Here is a 20,288-nt window from a genome sequence, read left to right as displayed (position 1 = left end):
CCCATTGACACTTGTTTACAGAGGTGCAACAGATTTTAAGCATATAAAATACAACAAATACAAGATAGAGGACAGGATAAAATCCAAAGAGCATAACATGGACACTTTAAGTGACATATTTTCACTTGGTGTGCCTGCCTAGGAGAACCTACAAAAAGCTACAGTACAATCATGGCTAACTCAATGCTCATGCTAGTCAGAGGTGCTCTTAAGGTTAAAGTAAGATTAAAGTCTGCCATAGCTTCCCACTCATTATTTATTGTATTTTTTTCCACCCCTTATTGAACTCTAGTTTTTATTCGTACCTGTTCCCAGTTACCTTGTCTATAAACTCTGCTTTGGGCTTCTCTCTTTTGGCTGTTGAGTAGTATAATTTCCATCGCAGACATGTTTATGAGTCCTGCCTGCCTTTTCCAAACTATGACAGACCAACAAATGAAATCCTGCCATCCCTTGACCCATACCGCTAGCACTTCTAAAAAGGGAATGAATAGTTTATGTGCCCACTGAAGAAAACCTTTTCTTTTTGATCTAACTGCTGACAGGAGTAGGAAGGAGAGCAGGGAAGTAGACTGCATCCAGGTCTGAGCAGTGTTCAGCTTGATACAGCTGAGCCATCAGGAGGCATCTGAAATCAGATACCGCTCATTGTGTCTGAAGTGCAGTGTGTGCTGTGAAAGCCCACAGAAAGACAGTTCTCAGTATCCTTGCCGATTTCTCCGCTTCATGAGCTTGGAAACATGTAAGAGGCTTTGTAGAAGTCATTAATAGACCACAGGAGGGATCTACTGATATCACCAGAACAGGACGAGCAATTTCTGCTAATATCTAGCACACAGTTTTCAATAGTGGCGCTTTGTGTCATGAGTACAACCTATTTGTGCTTCTGCTCTTATAAATGAAGCGAGCGAAAGTATTGGTCTGAATAGCAGGTGGACAGCGAGTTCAGCCACCAAAAGCTACACAAATGAGTATGAATCTGAGTTATGTAGCAGTCATAGACACTGATAAAAAGAAGAGCACAACCTATAAAGCACAGCAAGGGTGAAACGCTTAAAAGCACATAGGTGTTGTGCACAAGGGGGATATTCTTGAAAGGCAGTCACAAACCCATAGATTTACTTATACAGGACATGTCCTACGTGCTGTGACACAGTCACACAGGTGCAACCTCTACATATACCTAACCTCCTGTCTACTCCTCAGAGAGAGCAAGTGGGGTCATGTTTAACTGCGCCACTCAATCCTCGCTTTCAGAGGCATTCGTGGGTGCAAGAAGAACTGTGCCAAAGGGCTGTCCATCTATTTGACAGGCTCGGGTCACACAGAGAAGATGGTGAGGGATGGAGAGAAAAGATACTGGCAGGTCCTGTAGAAGTAATGAGGGTGCGTGCAGGGCGCGGAGGCAATGGAAAAGAAATAGTGGTCCTCTATATCACAAATAACACCAGGGAGATATTGGCCAGAACCGATGGCCACTGGCTCCCCTGGTTAGTTTGTGAAATATAGCACTGCTGGCTCACCTGCAGCCCTTGTCGATACTCAGCTGTCATGCGTGTCCATGGGATGACCCCATTTAAATGCATGAGAGGACCTCTCGCAGCCAGCACAAATAAAATTAAAGGAGACTGCAGTTTTATTAAAAACATTTTTTTTAAAGAATCAGTCTAAGCAACGTAAGCTGCAGCAGCCCAGGGAGAAAAAGCGAATGGTAAATTGTTGCTTTCATTAAAACTTCAAGGAGTCAGTTTCATTATAAAGGTTCAAAGGCAATGAAAAAAAGCGTGTGGCTGCTTTATCCCACAGTCGCTCTCTGCCTTTTTCCTCTTCTTCCTCGACTTGGATGGAATAATGGACAGTGTGACAACTACTTGTAATTTTGTCCCTGAAGCGTTTTTGTAAATGCATGCGTGTATAGCTGCCGATCTGCTACAGTGCTCACGGCAGACATAATGAGGCATGGCGGGGCTTACTGTTGTCCTTCACCAAGCCAGTGCTTCTGCAGAGGTTTTAAAGTGCTTTAACAGTAAAACACCGAACTTCCTCTTATTATTAAGAATGTTTAGAGGCTAAAATTAGTTGAGTGCGATAGCGATGTGCAGTTCAAATGTGTTTAAACCGGCAACTCAACATGAACAATTGATAAAGTGTTGTTCTAAATATATGAATAGTTGCTCTTGACAAGGTAGTGTCAATTATCACAACTAAAGGCTGGAGTTGATGTGGAAGTATCCACCTTAAAGTGCTGGCTCCAAAGTGCTGCAGATTAAAATTAAAGTAACAGGAAAAGAGAATTGGTAAAAATACGACATCTGGAATGTTTTGAAGTAAAATTAACTGCTTATTTTACTTCTGAATGAACAGTGATTTGTCTCCAGAAAGAAATGGTTGCAGTAGTTCTGCATCTTTGTGATTAAAGAATTAATCACACAAATGCAGCACGAAATTCCAAATTTTCCAGATCTGAACTTGCATGAAAAAGCGTTTGCGCCCTTCCTGATTTCCTATTTTTTGTATGTTTGTCACACTTTAATCCTAAAAACTTGATTCTGTTCATCTGGACTGAAACTAAAACCACTGGCTGTGAGGTCAGTTTCTTGATCATTAATCTGCAAATGGATGGTTGGATGATTGAGTGTGCGTCAAAACATCACACTTAAATGTTTCACATCATCAAACAAATTAAAATATTAGACAAATATAAGACAAGTAAAGACAAAATGCAGTTTCTAAATTAAGGTGTTTTTTTAACAGATTGCTGGACATTCTCCTTCAGGATGTTTTGGTAGACAGCAGAACTCATGGTTCCATTTGTTTTCCATGTTTTCCTTTTCTGAAATGCTGTGTAATGGGACACACACCTTCTAGAAAGTTCAACTTTAGTCTCGTCAGTCCACAGAGTATTTTCCCAAACGTCTTGGGGATAATCAAGATGTTTTCTGGCAAAACTGAGACCAGCCTTGGAACTTTTTCTCCCAGTCTCTTTCTTATGTTAGAGTCACTGACACTGACCTTAACTGAGGCAAGTGAGGCCCACAGTTCTTTGGATGTTGTTCTGGGGTCTTTTGTGACCTCTTGGATGAGTCATTTCTTTAGTCATTAATTTTTGTCAGTCACTCCTGGGAAGGCTCACTTCAATCACTTTTTCAGGCAGGGCCATGTAGGTTTAGAACACCCCCACCCGCCCTTAATAATAAACAGCTTCATTAAGAAACTGCATGTTGTTTTTTCTAGTTTAATCTTGGTCTAATATTTAAATTTTTTGGATGATCTGAATCTGTACATTCGATAATTTTTAATCCTACAACTGTTTACAACTTGCATAGTTCCCATTTCTGTATAGCTGTATATCTCAGATTTCTGTAAAGTTATTTATTTCATATTCTGTATAGTTTTTCATATTTATATCCTGTTCATAGCCTGTACATAGCTTGTATTCACTACAGCCTGTACATACTTATAGTTATAGAATATTCACAACATACCTCATACCGTGTACATTATAACATAATAGACCCATTTCTGTAATATACTCACATATCTATATTATTGCTAATATATATTGTAATATATCTATATCACTAAAGCACTTCTGGATGGATGCAAACTGCATTTCGTTGCCCTGTTCCTGTGCATGTGCAATGACAATAAAGTTGAATTCTATTCTAATTCTAAACATAAGTGTGACAAAATACAAAAAAAATGAAACTCAAGAAGGAGCAAACACTTTTTCACACCAAAGTATACACATCAAAAATGTTGCATTTTTGAGAAAAACACTTCCATATTTGTTTGAGCTCTTGTTGGCAGAGTTAGGACCACATAAGAGAAACCATTTTAAAGAGCTGATTTACCCGGAGAAGCGTCTAAGTGTCTGAGCTAAAATAGTATTATTTTACCATCTCTATATCATTATATATTCAGTGCCGTTTTGAGCTACGAGTGCACTTGCTACCAAATGCATGGTCTGATTTATCAGATCTTTTTATTCGAATCCAAAAAATCAAGCTATAAATAAAAATAAATGTTGCAAATTCATCCAGAGAAATTACGCCATCAGTGTGATCAGCTGCATTATGAATAGGTAAGTCTGACAAATATTTTTAACACATGAAAAATTTGAACAGATTTTATGGCAAATTTTATGCCTCTGGTGGTTAAAGGCCTTTACCTTTAGATAGCACTGGTTTTGCTACACATCTCTCACCACAATGTAGCTAAAATAGCAACTGGTTAAGTGCACTGGTTGGTATTTCTAGTAAACTTACTATTGTTCTACACTAACATATGCCACAAACTGTAAGGTGGAACTCTGTGTATGTCAAAGCACATCTATAACCCAAATCTACAGTTTTTGTGTCATTATTTTTGGTCTTTTTGTTCTTGTTTCTTTCACTTTTCCTTTGGCATCATTTCAGGTAGCAGACAAGTTGATATACCCCACACAGAGTAGTAAAAGCACTACATAAGTACTAGTCCATTTATAATTTTGTCCCACATCACACATCCAAGTCTAGTCATGACAGATGGCCGTCCCTTCCTTTGCCTGCCTCTCATTGTTAAGAGGGATTTCTTCCTTCCTTTAGTTGCCAAGTGCTTGCTCATAGAGGTTCATCTGATTGTTGGAGTTTTCTCTCTAACACCACTGACACTCAAGGGTCTTTGCTTTGGAATATAAAGCACCTTAAGGCAACTGTTACTGTGAAATGGTGCTATATAAATGAAACTGAATTCAATACTATGAAGCCTGGTGTATACCATCAGAAGAATATAATTTGTGCTAAAGAGCTATATTTCATGTGTCCCTTTGTGGCTTTAAAGACCTTGATGTGCAGTAGCACTGTCTTGTGAAGTTGCTGTAGACACTGTGGAGCTTTTACTGGAAGAAATTTTGTTGATGTGTTTTTCTTTAGTTAGTCAGAGCTTCATTCTTTCTCTTTTTTTTCAGATGGGTAAAGAGGAATCATCCAGTAGAAAGACTGTAGTCTGCTCTCCATGGCTGGGGGCAGTACAAGCAATAATGTGTATGTGGGTGTGATCATGGTGTTGAAGCAGTGGAGCCAGACAGACTGCCGATATCTAGAATTAATGAAAGCAATGCACTACCTAATCCACTCTAAACCATCAAATTTCTTTCAGTTCAGTCTTTCTATCTCCCTTGTCTCTCTGTGTAACCCTATGGTTAGTGAGAGAGGAGGTAACAAAACACCCCGGTAACTGCATAGATAAGGGATGGTCTGAGATGAATAAGTGTGAGGGCTGTGCAGAGGCAGAAGAAAAGAGCAAAGATGACTTGAGATGGGAAGTGGTGAAGAGGAAGATAGTGGGTAGATGGCTTCACAGGCACCACCGAAAGCTTCTGATTGTCCCATGATAATTGTAAAAAGGTCAGTCCTCCTCCTCGCCCAGAATGCGGAGCAAAAGATATGTGCAAACACAGAGACACACATACGTATGAGTCTGCACACTCTGTCCTCTCCTGCTACCGTGCTCTTTAGGGTGACACAGCTGGCTTTGGAGAGTTCTGCGGATTAGCTCTTTAAATATCACGGCATTGTGATACAAAGATGGAAGACATGAAAGGAAGAAAGGCTGGATAAGTGCTGAAGACGGGAGCATTTGATGGTTGATCTTAGTCAGGAAGTCAGTGATCCTCAGGCTGGATAAAGGTTGTTCCTTGTGGCTAAGTTAGAGTCAGTAATAATGTTAAGGCTCATAATAGTAAAAACAAAGCTTTTGCTAGATAGAAAATAAAGGTTAAAGCAACCAACATGCCAGAGTGGAATGGTGGTAGATACCAAAAAGGTCTTCTTTGAGCGCCGTTTTTACACAGAGTGAATAAAACTCTGTGCCCCCCCCCCCCCACCACACACACACACACACACACACACACACACACACACAACATCCTGTTGTTGTTTAATTCTGCCAGCTCTCTGTGCTCCAGAACAAGTGTCTGCAGTACATTAACATGTGCCATTTCTCAGTGGAATGAGATCACAGCAGCCAGGGAACAGCTGTTTATAGGACTATTCAACTTGTCTACTATTTTATAGTCATTCTGTCTCTGTGACATTTATGAAGGGATAATGCCATATGTCTTGGAGGGATACCTGCTCGCAAGGAAGGCTTGGGCGATAACTTGTAGCTTGAAGAGATAATTAAGACTGCCTGGCTAGACTAGCTTTGGTCATACACCCAACAATAATAACACTTACAAAGCTGCACTGAAAACTAAGCAAGAACATGCAGTTCAGCGAACAGAATTTGTAGTCTTAAGTGAATTGCTTAGCTGGTTGCTGTCAGATGGATAACAATCACAATATTTTTTTTAAAAGATATTAATGGCTTGATTTATGTTATAAAGGTCAATGCAAATTCTAAACTGCTGACTCTCGCTCAAAAACTACAGTATGAGATCAATGCTGATTTAAATCAGCTGATTAAGCACGATCATGACTAGAGAAAGGAAAGATAAAAAAAGAAGAAGAACAGAAGAAAACAAAAATAAGGAACCAAAAGAGCAGCTGGAGACTAACACAGGATCAATAATATTGACAGACTTGAAGGAATATGGGAAACATCCAAGACACCCCAGCATGCACGTAGACACACATGGATTTATTGCATAATAATAATAGAAAAGAGCAAGTCAAAGTCAGTCCAGCTGTTATGCCTCATTTAGTGTGGGATGCACAAGCCAACGGAATGACTTTCGATCTACTTGTGGTTAGTGATTACGCCAATGATCTGAAGCACTGAGCACTGAAAGCTGAACCACATGCTGGCTGTGGACACCATTATTTGTCTAACTGTTGAAACAGCACGTCAAATGTTGGATACACAAGTGGACATCAGAGTTCAACAAGCTTGAACATTTCTGATTGTGGGGTCAGCAGCTGCTGGAGGACTCGGTTGCAGTGCCGACTAAATAAAATAAAAGTTCCAGCCGTGTGGAACGAGTATTACAAGACGACCTCATGAGATGAATGAATCACTCCCTGGCCTCTGCATTTTATGAAATACATTAGCATAGCATAGTAAGAGTTGCTGAATTTGCTAAAACAGTGCTGCTGTAGATCTGGTTGCATAAAAGGCTACAAGAAAATTACTGGCATGGGGATTTAGGCTATATTTAGGTTTATGTCTCTTTTTATGTGGTACTTTCTCAAATATTAATTGTACTTTGCACTGCACCTCGTTCTTTTTTTGATTCACAGAAGATCTGGTTTAATTGCTGAAAATAATGTAGTAGTGAGATTTAGGCCCAGAGCTTTTTGAGGCGGTTCTTTTGGACTAAATGCTTGCTAACAATAACAGTACATGTGCTATAAAAAAAACATAGCCACACTTTGGTCACATCAGATCAAACAGTCAAGGGTTTCGGATCTCACAATCCCAAATCATCTCTGAAAATGTTCATCCACACTTTTAATTCAGCCCATCCAATAGCAACAGACAAGTAAATGTCCAGTTTAAAGAACTACTATCACTTTTTCACATAAGGTTTGGAAACGTTTTTCCTTAGTAAATTAAATCAGTGTCCTAAAAACACATTTTGTATTTACTCAGGTTACATTTGTCTAGTATTAACCCTTTCACGCATATTGGTCACTACAGTGGACAGTTATTCAAAGGCTGTTTTCTTGTATTTGTGTCAGTGTTGATGGTATACTTGCACATAAACCACTACACTGGACACTGATGTGTCACTCCATACCCTGCCACCCACTGGTCGTTTAATGTTACTATATATGTATGACATGTTTCATTGTAATTATTGTTATTTAACCCTTTCATCCATGAATTATGACAACATCAATCAGTATTTTTTTCTCAAGTATATTTATTCATCTTTTCATGCTTAAAAATGAATAAAAATGATGAAAGAAAATCCTGATTGAGGTTGTCATAATTCATCCATGAAAGGGTTAAAATTTGTTTGACAATGTGAAACATTTAAGTGTGACAAATATGCCAAAATTAAGAAATCAGGAACGGAGAAAATCCTTTTTACAGCACTGTAGGCATTCAATACTGATGCTGTTTATTTTCCAAAGTCTAAAAAGCTGTAGCCATAAATGCCCTTGATCACTGATTTGTCTCTGTTTGTACCAATCCTGCCTCTTTATTCTGCCACAAAGGAACAGACACTATCCATGGCAAGAACTAGAAAAATAAATTGCAGGTAGTACCTGCTTATTTTTTAAAGGGGCTATTCAGAAAAAAATACGGCACATACTCCATCAATCACAGAGACAACACTTCGGATTTTACTTTCCTGATTCCTCTCTATTGTACCCACTGCTATATGAACTACAATGTTCAACAACACTGGGGAAGTTAGGAAAAAATGTTTTTTAAAAGAATGTTCATATATATTGTATTTACAAACAAAATACCTCTTTTTTTAATCATATCACATATTTATTTGAACATGACGTATGCTGTTTGATTATCCTTTACAACTGTGTTGTGTCTGCTCACTATCTCACCCTTTTGCTCTCATCTTATTTTGTTCCACTGCTAGCTGTTCACTGTCATTTAAGTTGTTTAATGGTATCAGGGAAAGTGATGTTGAGCAAGTCAGAAGCATTATGTCAGGTGCTTCCTGATTCCCCATTACATGCAAGGTGTCCTTTAACATCGGTGCTCTGACGTTCCAGTCATGGGTACTTTGGCCACTGAGAAATAATGACCACATTTTTCAGATGTTAAAAACCCCATATGGGGGTTGTTTCCTTGTTGACCCTGGTTTTTATTTATTACTTGCTGGATAGGGTTCGGCCCTTAATTCTACTGCAAATATGCTTAGTTAGCTTTAAGCTCTAAAATCAATACACTCTTGGTTAGGGTCATAGTTTGAAGCAACCCTGCTGATTCACATAATGATGAGTTGAGATCACGTTCACTTAACCCAAGGACACCTTGTGCGTAAATAAGCTGACTGAGTAAAAATTCAAAATACCAACAGAAATGGTAAAAAAAAGGAAATTATGAGGGCAGCATCTGAGGGTCACTCAATATCCCAAATTTCCCTTATTCCTGTAAGATTGAAGAAAACCTTAGATTATTTGTTATGACAGTGTTAAAGGAAAAAGTTGTGAAACTTTTTAGAATGTCAAATATTTGCCATCAGAGAAAATATACTGCCTCCTTCCATCCTTTAGTTATTAATTGGTATTATTAATGAAGTAAGCAGTTTCTATGGGCTTCGGACAGGGTTTTTTTTTTTTTACATTGTGGATTTCATCTTTAAAAAACCCTAGAAACTGTTTTCCCTCAGGGATTGCTATTAGATCTATATACATCTAAAGTGTACTTTTTCTTAGTTGTTGAAGTGGTGGAGAATTTCGCTTGAACTCTATGCACACTCCAAAAAACCCCAGCAGCGCAGAGCAGATGTAATTTAATATTAGTTATATAAGGTTCAAGTTCAAAGTCTGTCAAGTGTACATGATTAGATAAAACCTCTCCACAGGCTATGAGAAAGTGAATCAGGTAGGATTTTATATGAAATGTAAGATATTCTGAATCTAATATTAATCTGCATTTGTACAGTGAGAGAAATAATTAAATATCTTAATTTTAATGGATACAGACAAAAAACCCCAAGGAAAACACGTAAAAGTTATGAATTGATTTGCATGTCATTGAATAAAATATAATATATATCACCTAGAAAAACACAACTTGTTGGCAAACACAGTAGGATGTTTCTTGTAGTTGGCCACCTCGTTTGCTCACATCTCAGGAGGGATTTTGGTCCACTCTCATCTTTACAGAAACTCTGTAAATCTTTCATATTTCCTGGCTTCTGTTTGGCAATTTAAAGCTTCAGCTCAGTCCACAGATTTTCTATGCGATTGACCTTGGAGGGCACTCCATGACCTTCATGTGTTTCTTTTTTAGCCACTCCTTTTGTGCCTTGCTGTAATGTTGTGGGTCATTGTCAAGCTAGAAAGCCCATCCATAACATATCTTTAGTGTTCTGGTCTAGAGAAAGATGTCCTTGTCTAAATCTTATGATACATGGTCCCTCAATGCAGTGAACTCATCCTGCCCTTAGCAGAAAAACATCTCTAAAGCATCATGTTTCCACCTCTGTGCTTGACTGTAGGAACAGTGTTCTTGTGATGGTCTTGTAACCCATTCCAACCTTGTGCAGGTCTACAATCTTGTCCCTGGCAGTCTTTGATAGCTCTTTGGTCTTGCCCATGATGGTGGAGAGGTTGGAGTGGAAGACGGGGCATCAAATACTTATTTCACTCAATGACATGCAAATCAGTTCATAACTTTTATCTAATGTGATTTTTTTTCTGGATTTTTGTTGATATCCTCTCTCTCTAAAATATTAGAGACTGTTCGATTTCTTCTAAATGAGCAAACTTACACATCTAGCAGGAGATCAAATAACACTGCAAATCTACAATCAATCACATACACACTCTTTTAAGTAGCTTAAGGAGCCATTAAACCTTCAATTCATAAAAGCACTGTCTTAGACTGGCCGATCAACCAAATTCTGTGTTTCATAAAAATCTAATTGGATTGGGGTGAAAAGCCCGCCCTTATATTACGATTCTTGTCATGTGCAGTGACCCTGCTTCCTGGTATCGCTCGTCTGAGCCCCGCGAGTCTGCCACTTTTCCATCCACGGCAAATTTACTTTGTCTGATCATTTGTTTTCCAATTACGACCCTGTCCCTGCTAGCAGAAAATTGTCAGCTTTGGTTATGTGAACCTGCTCTTGGGTCTGTAACCAGGGGCAATGTTTGAAGCTTGGAACATTTTCATACCCATTAAAAGATGAAGGTGGGGTGAATTATTATCCCGCAGAGCTGATTGGGTTTTGTGGGGGTTGCTGTAGGTTGCTGCTTGTAATGTCATTATAGTACCACAAACAAAGAGACATTGTCCTGTCCTCTTAGTAAACAACTATAGTTAGAGTACAAAAAGAGTGGATAAAACTAGTAAAAGCTGAACAGTCGGATATTTGCAAATCAGAATCAAACGTACACCTAGTTAACCTGTATGCTGCATTCACTTGTTTGAGCACATCTCCGTTCATTATTTGATCAAAATTTCAAAGTAAATAAAAAGTCCCAGTATTTGTTCACAGTAACACATTCACTGTAATTGCCAGAAACCTACGCCTTCAGCACTGCAAGGCAATTTAGATGAAAGATGCTGAAGTGAACTTAAAGGAGAAGATTACACCCACACAGCAGGGAAATACAATAGATGAGCATAACAATGGCATCAACACTGAATGGGACTTTGAGAGGCAGAGCAAAGGACAAACTAGCAGGTAATGAAAGCAACAGAATCAATGTTTGGCCATAACCGTCGCATTAGCTGTGATGAATGAGACCGCCGTCAGAAACTCTGGAAGCCGGCACAGGACGTTCCAATGATCAAGCAGTGAATAATCGGACACGATGGATTCTGGGAAGGAGAGGCAATTTGCTGCCATGGATCCCAGAAGAGCAACATCAATTCAGATATTGACCTTTAAAAATGCTGTTAATGGATGATATCTTCAGTTCATAGCTGGATGATAAGTTCTTCAGTAGACTATTGTGTGTGGTGAAATTGCACTGTGATGCATTTCATCCACTGACAGCCTGTAGCAGTTATCTGCGGTTGGGTTTCACATCTCACAGTAAGGAGGTTCAAAATGGAGAGGGCAGTTAAAAAACTCCAGCACTGGTGAAATGGATTGAGCTACAACATTAAATGTATCCAAGTACATGCTGTATACAACACTCCATCAACATTTACTGTCACTTTTTGGGTGACGGACAGTTGAGAAGCTCAGACATTCACAGCTTGATGAAAAAGCATGCAAAAATTCAACCCCCACATTCATGCAAGGAAACAAAGACACCATAGGAAATCCAATTGTGAGAACTCATTCTGCATGCATGTATAAAATAGACTCTTTAAACAAGAAAATTCTGTCAACCAGCTGTGGCTTTGAAAAAGCCAAACTGAGAGACTTGGCATTTTGATCGATAATAAATTCTCCTTTTTGTCCTTGATGCACAACTGCGTGTTTGTATTGCTCTTATTGTTTTATAAGCGATTCATAAAAGAAAAACAACTTAGGGATTTGAACAAGGCTTGAAAAGGCCAACCGTTACCCTGAAAAAGTGTGCAGCTGCTGTATAACAGCCAAGTGTGAACATCAGAATAAATGTTTTAATGAGACTGTTATCGCCAAGATTATTTCCTGGCTGTGATTTGCTTTTCTGAGACAGTGTGTAGATATAAATAGGCAGGAAAAACTACAGGCAGAGAAATTATGTTGCAAATGCTTAAGGGCATAATAAGACAAAGAAAATCATAATAAATACCTGAATTCGAGCGTTAAGTGGTAACTTTAGAAAGAAAATCAGTATTTTGATGTGACGTAAGCTAATATTCTGTCTTATCAGAGGTTTGCTGGTACTGTATGACAATAATTTCGCCTCTGTCAGTGCGCCCCAGGGGGGCTGTGGCTACAATGTAGCTTGCCATCACCAGTGTATGAATGTGTGCGTGAATGGGTGGATGACTGGATATGTAAAGCGCTTTGGGGTCCTTAGGGACTAGTAAAGCGCTATATAAATACAGGCCATTTACCATTTACCATAACAGAGCTAGTGCAGACGAAATATCATTTACCGCTTTTCACTGTAATTTTAAATATGACGCCCAAAGACATGTTAGTACAAGCGAGTTAGGACATCAAAGTAAACCCATCAGAGAAATAACACAAACTTTAGGAGTGGCCAAATCAAGAATCTGCATTCTTAAAGAGAATGAATGCACTGGCCAGTTCAAGTGCATGATGACAAAATTATTTCAATGCTTAAGAAAAATAGCTTCCTAAAACAATCCAAGTGAGGATATATACAGGAAGTAGGTGTATCAAGGTCAAGGTCTACAATCAAGAGACACCTTCATGAATGGAAACAATGAGGGTTTACAACAACATGCAAACCACTGATTACACTCTTTGGTCATGCAAAGAGTGTAGTAGAACTGGGCCACTAGTGTTCATTGATGTTGTGACTCCTGACAGATTGTACAATGCTGCCCACTTTCAGCCAAATAATTCAAAAATGATTGCAAAAGCAACACAAGAGTTTCATGAGGAAGAGAAATGTGATAGTCTTCAATGGGCAAGTCAGTCACACCTGATTTTAACTCAACAGAGAATACCTTACAGTTAGTAAATACAAAACTGAATGCAGAGAGACCCACAAATAAGGAACAACTGAAAGTGGCTGCAGTAAAGGCCTGGCAGAGCATAACAAAGGAGGAAGCACAGCAGCTGGTGATACCCATGGGTTTTAAACTTCACACAGTCTCTGACTACAACAGATTTTCATCCAAATAACAATATTTCTATTTGAAGCTATATTAGTTTGTCCTATAACTTATAGGACTATAAATAAAAATGACTTCAATTCAATTTCTAAACACAAAAGGCAATACTTTTATCAAACACCTTGAAGTAAAGCTGAAAGTCTGCATTTCAGTTTCAACTTGTTTCTTTGACCTAAAAATCGATTGTGGTGTGATCTGGGAGCACAAAATTTACTCCTGCTTTATCTGGTATTTCGTTTTCAGACATTTTGGCACATCCAAGGCCGTTATTAATTTGTTTTAAGCACCACAGCCATTTCCTGATATCTAAGTAGTATGTGCCATGTAATTGAACTAAGATGTTCCATGTTGAGATAATTAGTCAAGTTTTAAGCCACAAATCCAAAATTAGTTAAGAAATGTATGTATGGGTCTGACTATCAGCAGATATAGCTTCCCAGCGCCTACAGGGACCATTCACAATTCCAGTTAAAAAGGGGAGTAATGAACAGCTTAACATGACTGTGCATTGAGGCTGATACCTTTTCATCAGGCCTCTCAGCTAGAAAAAGTTGATGAGTTCACAGAATTGTTTCTACTGTAATCTCATGAGCCAAAAGCCTCGTACCCACAGGAAAACTTCAAAAAAACCTAGATTTAATAGGGAAAAATATCACCGTTTCTCACTCTTCCTGATTACCTCCTGCTCTCATCTTTGCAGCTGTCCCAATTAAAGAGAGACAACTTCACATTCTTTGAAGTGAAAAACTGCTTAAGATTTTTAAGTGCACTTAAGACTCAGCTGAAGTAAAACAAGGCATGCTGTTTCTCACGAAATGTATTCCTGTAATTTCCTTTCCAGACACCATACAAAACAAATGCAATAGAAATGACTTTTTGCATTAACATTTGTGTATGCTGCTTGTGAACTCTTTGACAAAGACTTCATTCGATATGTTCACGTTCTGCCTTGCAGCAGGAGCTTGTAGCTTACCTTGTACAATGAGGTAGACCTGTGAGGTCTTGGGCTGCTGCTTAGTCTGTATGGAACAGGTGTACGAGCCTTCATCATACACATCCACCTAACACATTAAAACAGAATATTAGTTATTAGTGTAAAACAACATTTAATTGGTTGCGACAATGCTACTGGGAGAATGTGTACATTTTAAATAGATGATATCTTTTTCCTAGTAGCAAACTCATACAGTAAATACATTAAGCCAAAAGCAAAAAAGAAACGTGGGTGGTAGATGTTAATTTAAATGAACAGATAAATATTGGATTGTTGTATGTTAACATGTTTGAATGTTTAAACTACAGTTGTCCATTTTCTAAAAAATATAAGTGTACTGCTACGTTTATTGGCCAGACACTGTCCACCCCCACTGAGCGGACAATGAAATGTTGGTAATGTTGGCATGACTGTTTTCAACTGAATATGCACCCATATATTTAAAGATTAAAGCTTTAATTTATCTTGCTCTGATTGCAGTTTATGTACACCGTGGTTTAGCTACACAGTACATGTCGATACCATGCACCTGAAAAAATGCATGCTAGAAATCCCATTTCCCTAAGTATATTTATATTGTTCTTTATCTGACATTAAATGTACAATATACCCACTAACAACAGTAAACTTAGTCATACGTTAATGTGTCAAATGCTTCATGCCCTGGAGGACGGGGCTGTGGCCCCCCACACCCTCTAGCGGATCATTACATGAAGGAACCTTTTAAAAACAAGCCCGCTCATGCTCACAGGTGCACACACGGGTGCTCACACACACAAACGACACCCTTTTTGGCTCCTACCTCAAAGCACACTGTGCGCTGTCGATATTACGTGCTGCACAATAATGTTTAATATTTAGTATTTACAGTTATATTCCCATATATCATCGTGATGTTGTTTATTGTATTGCTCTCGTTTTCTTCTGCTTGTTTTCTTTTTTCTTTCTCAACAGGTGATCCAGGTGATTGATATATGTATTTTTTTTGTCTCTTCTCCGCTGTTTTTTCCCCCTCTTCCTTTCTCCCTTTTCTTTTCCTGATTCAAGTCTGTCCCATATCTAGCAAGTGAAAATAAAAAATAAATAAAATAAACAATAAAAGGTGAATCAAATAGACCATTACGGCAAGGCTGGGATGGTCCATTTGGTAAAGTAAATCTGTTGGGCATCTTTCTTTGCCTTTAGACAATAATTCTGATGGCAAAAGAACCAAACGGGACAGGCAAAAAAAAAAAAAGAGTGTCAAATGATATCAAATGATGATGTTCTAAACATCATAACTAGGAGACATCAAAATGTAGTAAATTAAATATTTACAAAATTAGATGTTACTGTTGTGAAATTAAAATGAGGAGATTCTTAAAAAGGTCTTATGTGCAAGAATGCTTGTAGGCAGTTACTAGGCAACTTGATGCTGTCATAATTGTTAGGGTACCTGGGATGTTGAGTCAGTGTTTTGTGTTTTTGGTTGTTTGAGTCTTGTTTATTCATACTTGTTTTCTCTGTGTGAATTGTTTCCTAGTTGCATTTCTGTATTTGTAGTTCAGATTGTCTAGTTAGTTATTAGGTTCCTTTTCATGCCCTGGTCTCGCCTGCGTGTCCTGTTTGTCTTGGTCTTGCCTCTGTGTGTCCTCTGTCAGGTCAGTCTAGTCTTCATGTTTATCTGCCTGTTTCCCTGGTCATGTCTCTGTGTGTCCGTCTCGTTCCTTGCTCTCTTGTCCTCTCTCTCCTCACTTTTTTCCCAGTGTTTCATCTGTCTCATACTTCCTGTTTTAGTTTGACAGTCTCTTGTCTGGTGTGTGTCATGTTCAGCTGTGCTTCCCCTGTCTCGTTAGTTAGATTATGTTCCCCCATGTGGTTTGTTCCTTTGTTTGACCTTGTGTGTATGTCTGCGTCTGCCCCGATCTACCTCATTCTTGCAGGTTAAGGAACTAAACCTGCCTGTTTAGTTCCTAGTTTCTTCCAGTTTGCTTTCATGTATTTTGTAATAAGCAATAAAGCTGTGTTTTGAGTTAGTCCTGCCACTAAGAGTCTGCATTCTGGGTCCTCAATCCTGCCTGCTTCATGACACATAATATTTCATATCGATAAGAACCTTCAGGGGCCTAAGACGGACCTGTTTTAGTTGCTCAACTCCTGATCATGTAGAGAGAGTTCACAGGCATGCACACAGCCTGATACAGACTTTATGACAATACAGCAAGATTCAAATGAAAAGAGATTACCAAGATAAATAGCTATCTGAGCATATATTAGCCCTGAGAGTGAGAAACCATGATGTATGACTGGTATTTTTGTTGTATTTTGCTGTTCCCCACAATGCTTGAGTTCCCTCCTTCCTTATCCTGCTACTGTAATTGTGGAGCAGTCTGTGTGTCTGACTAATCCTTACTCCAAATTCCCTCAATCCCATCCAAACTTAAATCAGGGGCAGCCCCGGATTTAAGTTTGGATGGGAATTAGGGATTGAGAGATTTTGCATGTGGTGATTGTTATTGTTGTCTTTTGTAATTTCTCCTAAAAACAAAAAAGCAAGTCACTTCCCATGTCACAAAAATGCTGAGTCATTTTAAACTGACATCCTCTTTAATCTGAATTACACTTCACTCAAAGAAAGTATTTATGAAAGACCAAGAACTGCACACTGATTAACCACTATCAGAATTTTCTCATCAAACCAATAAAAACCAAACAAATATTTGTTACATAACTATGAGATTACTTTTATTCATTTCATTTTTCATATATTTTGTTTATATATATTGTTGCTTTTAGTGAAAGTAGAAAAGGTTCCTGAACGATCCCTTCACTGAATATTTTTCTGCCTCTTAAATATCATTTTTGCTTTGTCATTGCAAACTCTGAAGTACTTTGTTTCGGCTTATTCATACTTTAAGTCTGTTTAAATGTGGTTACCATGACTATTTCACTTACTTATTACATTACATTTTATATATTATATTACATATTAAATGTCAATGCTGTTAGGTGACTTGAAAGTAGAATCATTAAAACAGGACAGGAAATAGTGTTTGTAAGCCCCATTAAAGAAATGGATCGAGGAAAGCACTTACAAACAGTTGTGATATTGAAATGACTAAATAATAGTTGGTTTTTTTGTTGTTTGTTTTGAATGAAGTACAAAATGCTGGCATTAAGAAACTGAAAAAATTGACAGACCATCAGTTTTATTCTCAGCTGAAATTGTTGCGGGGAAGGCATATGAACTTTATTGTAGTTTAATGTGTGCTTTTTTCTCCCTTCAGATTCTAAAAATGTCAGATTTATGGCCACACCGCCAGTCACCCCTATCCATGTCCCCATAAAATAGCAGAGCAACTCTGTCTCATGCAAATTACTTTTAGATATTAGGAATGCAAAACAGCAAATATGTTTGGAAATACATGTATTGGAGCCTAGGTTATGTTTTCCATTAACATAATGAGGAAATGTTGTGAATTAATGGACTTGGCAAAGTCCAAAATGTTGATTTCCTGAGTAAATCAACAAAATGTGTTTTATCCTATTATAATGCAATCTCATCATTAAAAAAAATTTGTGATTTTGATGTGTCCATGGTTATGCACACCATTGTTGTCTTGGCTAAGCGACTTGAAGAACAGGGCAGGATGTGTTTACCTCATTGTCATTCAAACAACATTGCTTTCGTTGCCTAAAGCGAACCACACTCGGGACTCAGAATGCAAATGCCCGTCACTTATGCCAAGTCTTGCACTTTGTATAACCTCTGCAGTTGTATGTAGCTTTGCTTTGCTTGCTCTCTATAGCCTTTCCAAATTTTACATTTGAGACTATATACACTACATGTTATGTTCTGCCCTTCTGTCATGCTGACAGTAATAAGGTAAGTTTAAAATAAATATTTCTATTTGAAAGTATCTCCAATATAGAGATGAATAAGTTGATGGAATAAGTAGATTTTTAATGCTTAGCCCCTTTACTCTGTCTTTGTGGCTGTAGCTCAGGTGGCAGAGCAGGTCAGCCACTAATCAGAAGGTCGGTGGTTCGATCTCAGGCTGCCTCCTGGCTGCATGCCAAATATCCTTGGGCAAGATACTAACCCCATGTTTGCCTACTGGTGGTGGTCAGAGGGCCCGGTGCCGCCAGTGTCCGGCAGCCTCGCCTCTGTCAGTGCGCCCCAGGGCAGCTGTGGCTACAATGTAGCTTGCCATTGCCTGTGTGTGAATGGGTGAATGACTGAATGTAGTGTAAAGCGCTTTGGGGTCCTTAGGGACTAGTAAAGCGCTATACAAATGCAGGCCATTTACCATTTGTTTTATGCTAAAATAAAATGAATTCCGGCTCCAGTTTCATATTTAGCTGGCAACCAAGTTTCCCAATATGTCAAACTACTTCTTCAGCGCTAATTTATGCTAGGAAAGATTTTTTTTGAAGGGGATGTGAAAACACTCCTGTCTTCCCATCCCGTCACTGCTTATGTTTATACTTGTAAAAGCATGCAGACAGTGAAAAATCAAAAATTAAGAATGTAGTTTAAAAAAAGTCCCTCTGACTGAACCTGCTGCATAAATAAATGAATAAATGAATAGATTAATATTTAACAACATCTGCTGCTAAAAAAAGAATAAATTTAAGTCAAAGTGTGTGTGTAATAAGGTTGTGTTTCATGACTTGTTGAATAACATCCCTGAAACTAAAAAAAAAGAAATTCTCTTCCACATCTAAATGCAAATGACAACCCAACTCAGCTCTGGTTGAATCAGTTTTGCACAATAATTCAGTTCAGCTTTTAAATCTCTATTGTCAACATTACCTTTTGTATGCGCAGGCTGTACTCCAGCTGTCCTTTAGTGACCAGATCTACTCTGGGGTCCAGGGACCACTTGTCCTGGCCGGCAAAGATGATGTTGGATCTATTGAGCCAAGCCACCTTGGAGACTTTGTCATCAACATAACACCTGCAGCGAGAACAAAAACAGGTTAGGTGAGAAATAGCAAGACCCGGTTCTTCATTACGAGGGGAAACAAATGGATGCAACTTTTTTCCATTTCATGATATGTAATCCTATTAGGCAAAATGAAGTGTGGAGTTTTGTAGATAGGGAAAGCAAACAAATCACAGCAATTATGCAATCCAGTGAGTAGGCGGGGGTGTATGGAAGTCAAAGGTGGTTTGAGTAAGGTTTACACAAACAGTTGTGCTGAAATAATAAGCCAAGCTGGTTATGTTTTAATATAGTTCAGCACTGCTATGTTTGATACCACTGACTAACAAAGACTGTTAAGTTAAGCAGACACCTAAGGCCTCTACTAATTCCAATGTCTTGGAGTAAAAACCAAAGTGAACGACCATTTTTTCTCTTCTCCTCCCACACACCCCCTTGTACAGCCTCCTGAACCCTTCACTTTCTTTACCACCCTTTTTCTCTGATGAATACATCTCCTTTAACAGTATGTTATTCCTGTGGATAAGAAGGGACACCGGTATCCTCTTGTTTACTTCTTGTTGCATGCTGTCAGCGCATTACACCAAGTAAGCTCAAGCTAAGACATCTTGCACGGGAGCGAAGGGAGCCGAGCGTCTTCCTAATGAATAAATGTAAATGTGAGAAGAAGTCGGAATCAATGAGAATGGATATCAGCTGTAATGCAAGCCGACAGTGAATGCGCCTCACATGCAAATTCCGGCAACTCGCCGAGCCTTGGCTGCGCACACCACTTTGGATTGTGTTGAGCTACAAGAGAGTAGCTTAGTGAAGCAGTGGAGTGAGGCTGTCTTTGGCAGGTGACCCCGGGTGAAGCACAAAAGTGTTGGTGCAGTCACCCTAGTCTGCTTCACAGCGGGAGCTGGATGTCAGATTTGTTGAAGGTTTGTACACGCAGCTTTAATCCCTACTGATGTTCCTTCCCTTTGTGTGGAACCAAGATAACTCAC

General features: G+C 38.7%; 1 protein-coding gene across 3 annotated transcripts in view; it reads right to left on the bottom strand.

Annotated features, from left to right (window-relative positions):
• lsamp (limbic system associated membrane protein) overlaps nucleotides 1–20,288 on the bottom strand; it is a 509,494-nt gene that overhangs the window by 58,754 nt on the left and 430,452 nt on the right. For all 3 annotated transcript variants that reach the window (XM_026192044.2, XM_026192043.2, XM_026192046.2), the window contains 2 exons: nucleotides 19,167–19,311; nucleotides 14,351–14,438 (listed from right to left, as the gene is read on the bottom strand). In XM_026192044.2, coding sequence (XP_026047829.2) covers nucleotides 14,351–14,438; nucleotides 19,167–19,311 — 233 coding nt within the window. The remainder of the gene's footprint in view (nucleotides 1–14,350; nucleotides 14,439–19,166; nucleotides 19,312–20,288) is intronic.

The sequence above is a fragment of the Astatotilapia calliptera genome, chromosome 14, assembly GCF_964374335.1.
Source record: "Astatotilapia calliptera chromosome 14, fAstCal68.1, whole genome shotgun sequence".
Classification (NCBI taxonomy): Eukaryota; Metazoa; Chordata; class Actinopteri; order Cichliformes; family Cichlidae; genus Astatotilapia; species Astatotilapia calliptera.
The sequence above is the reverse complement of the archived record's forward strand: the minus strand, read 5'-3'. Positions and strand labels throughout refer to the sequence as shown.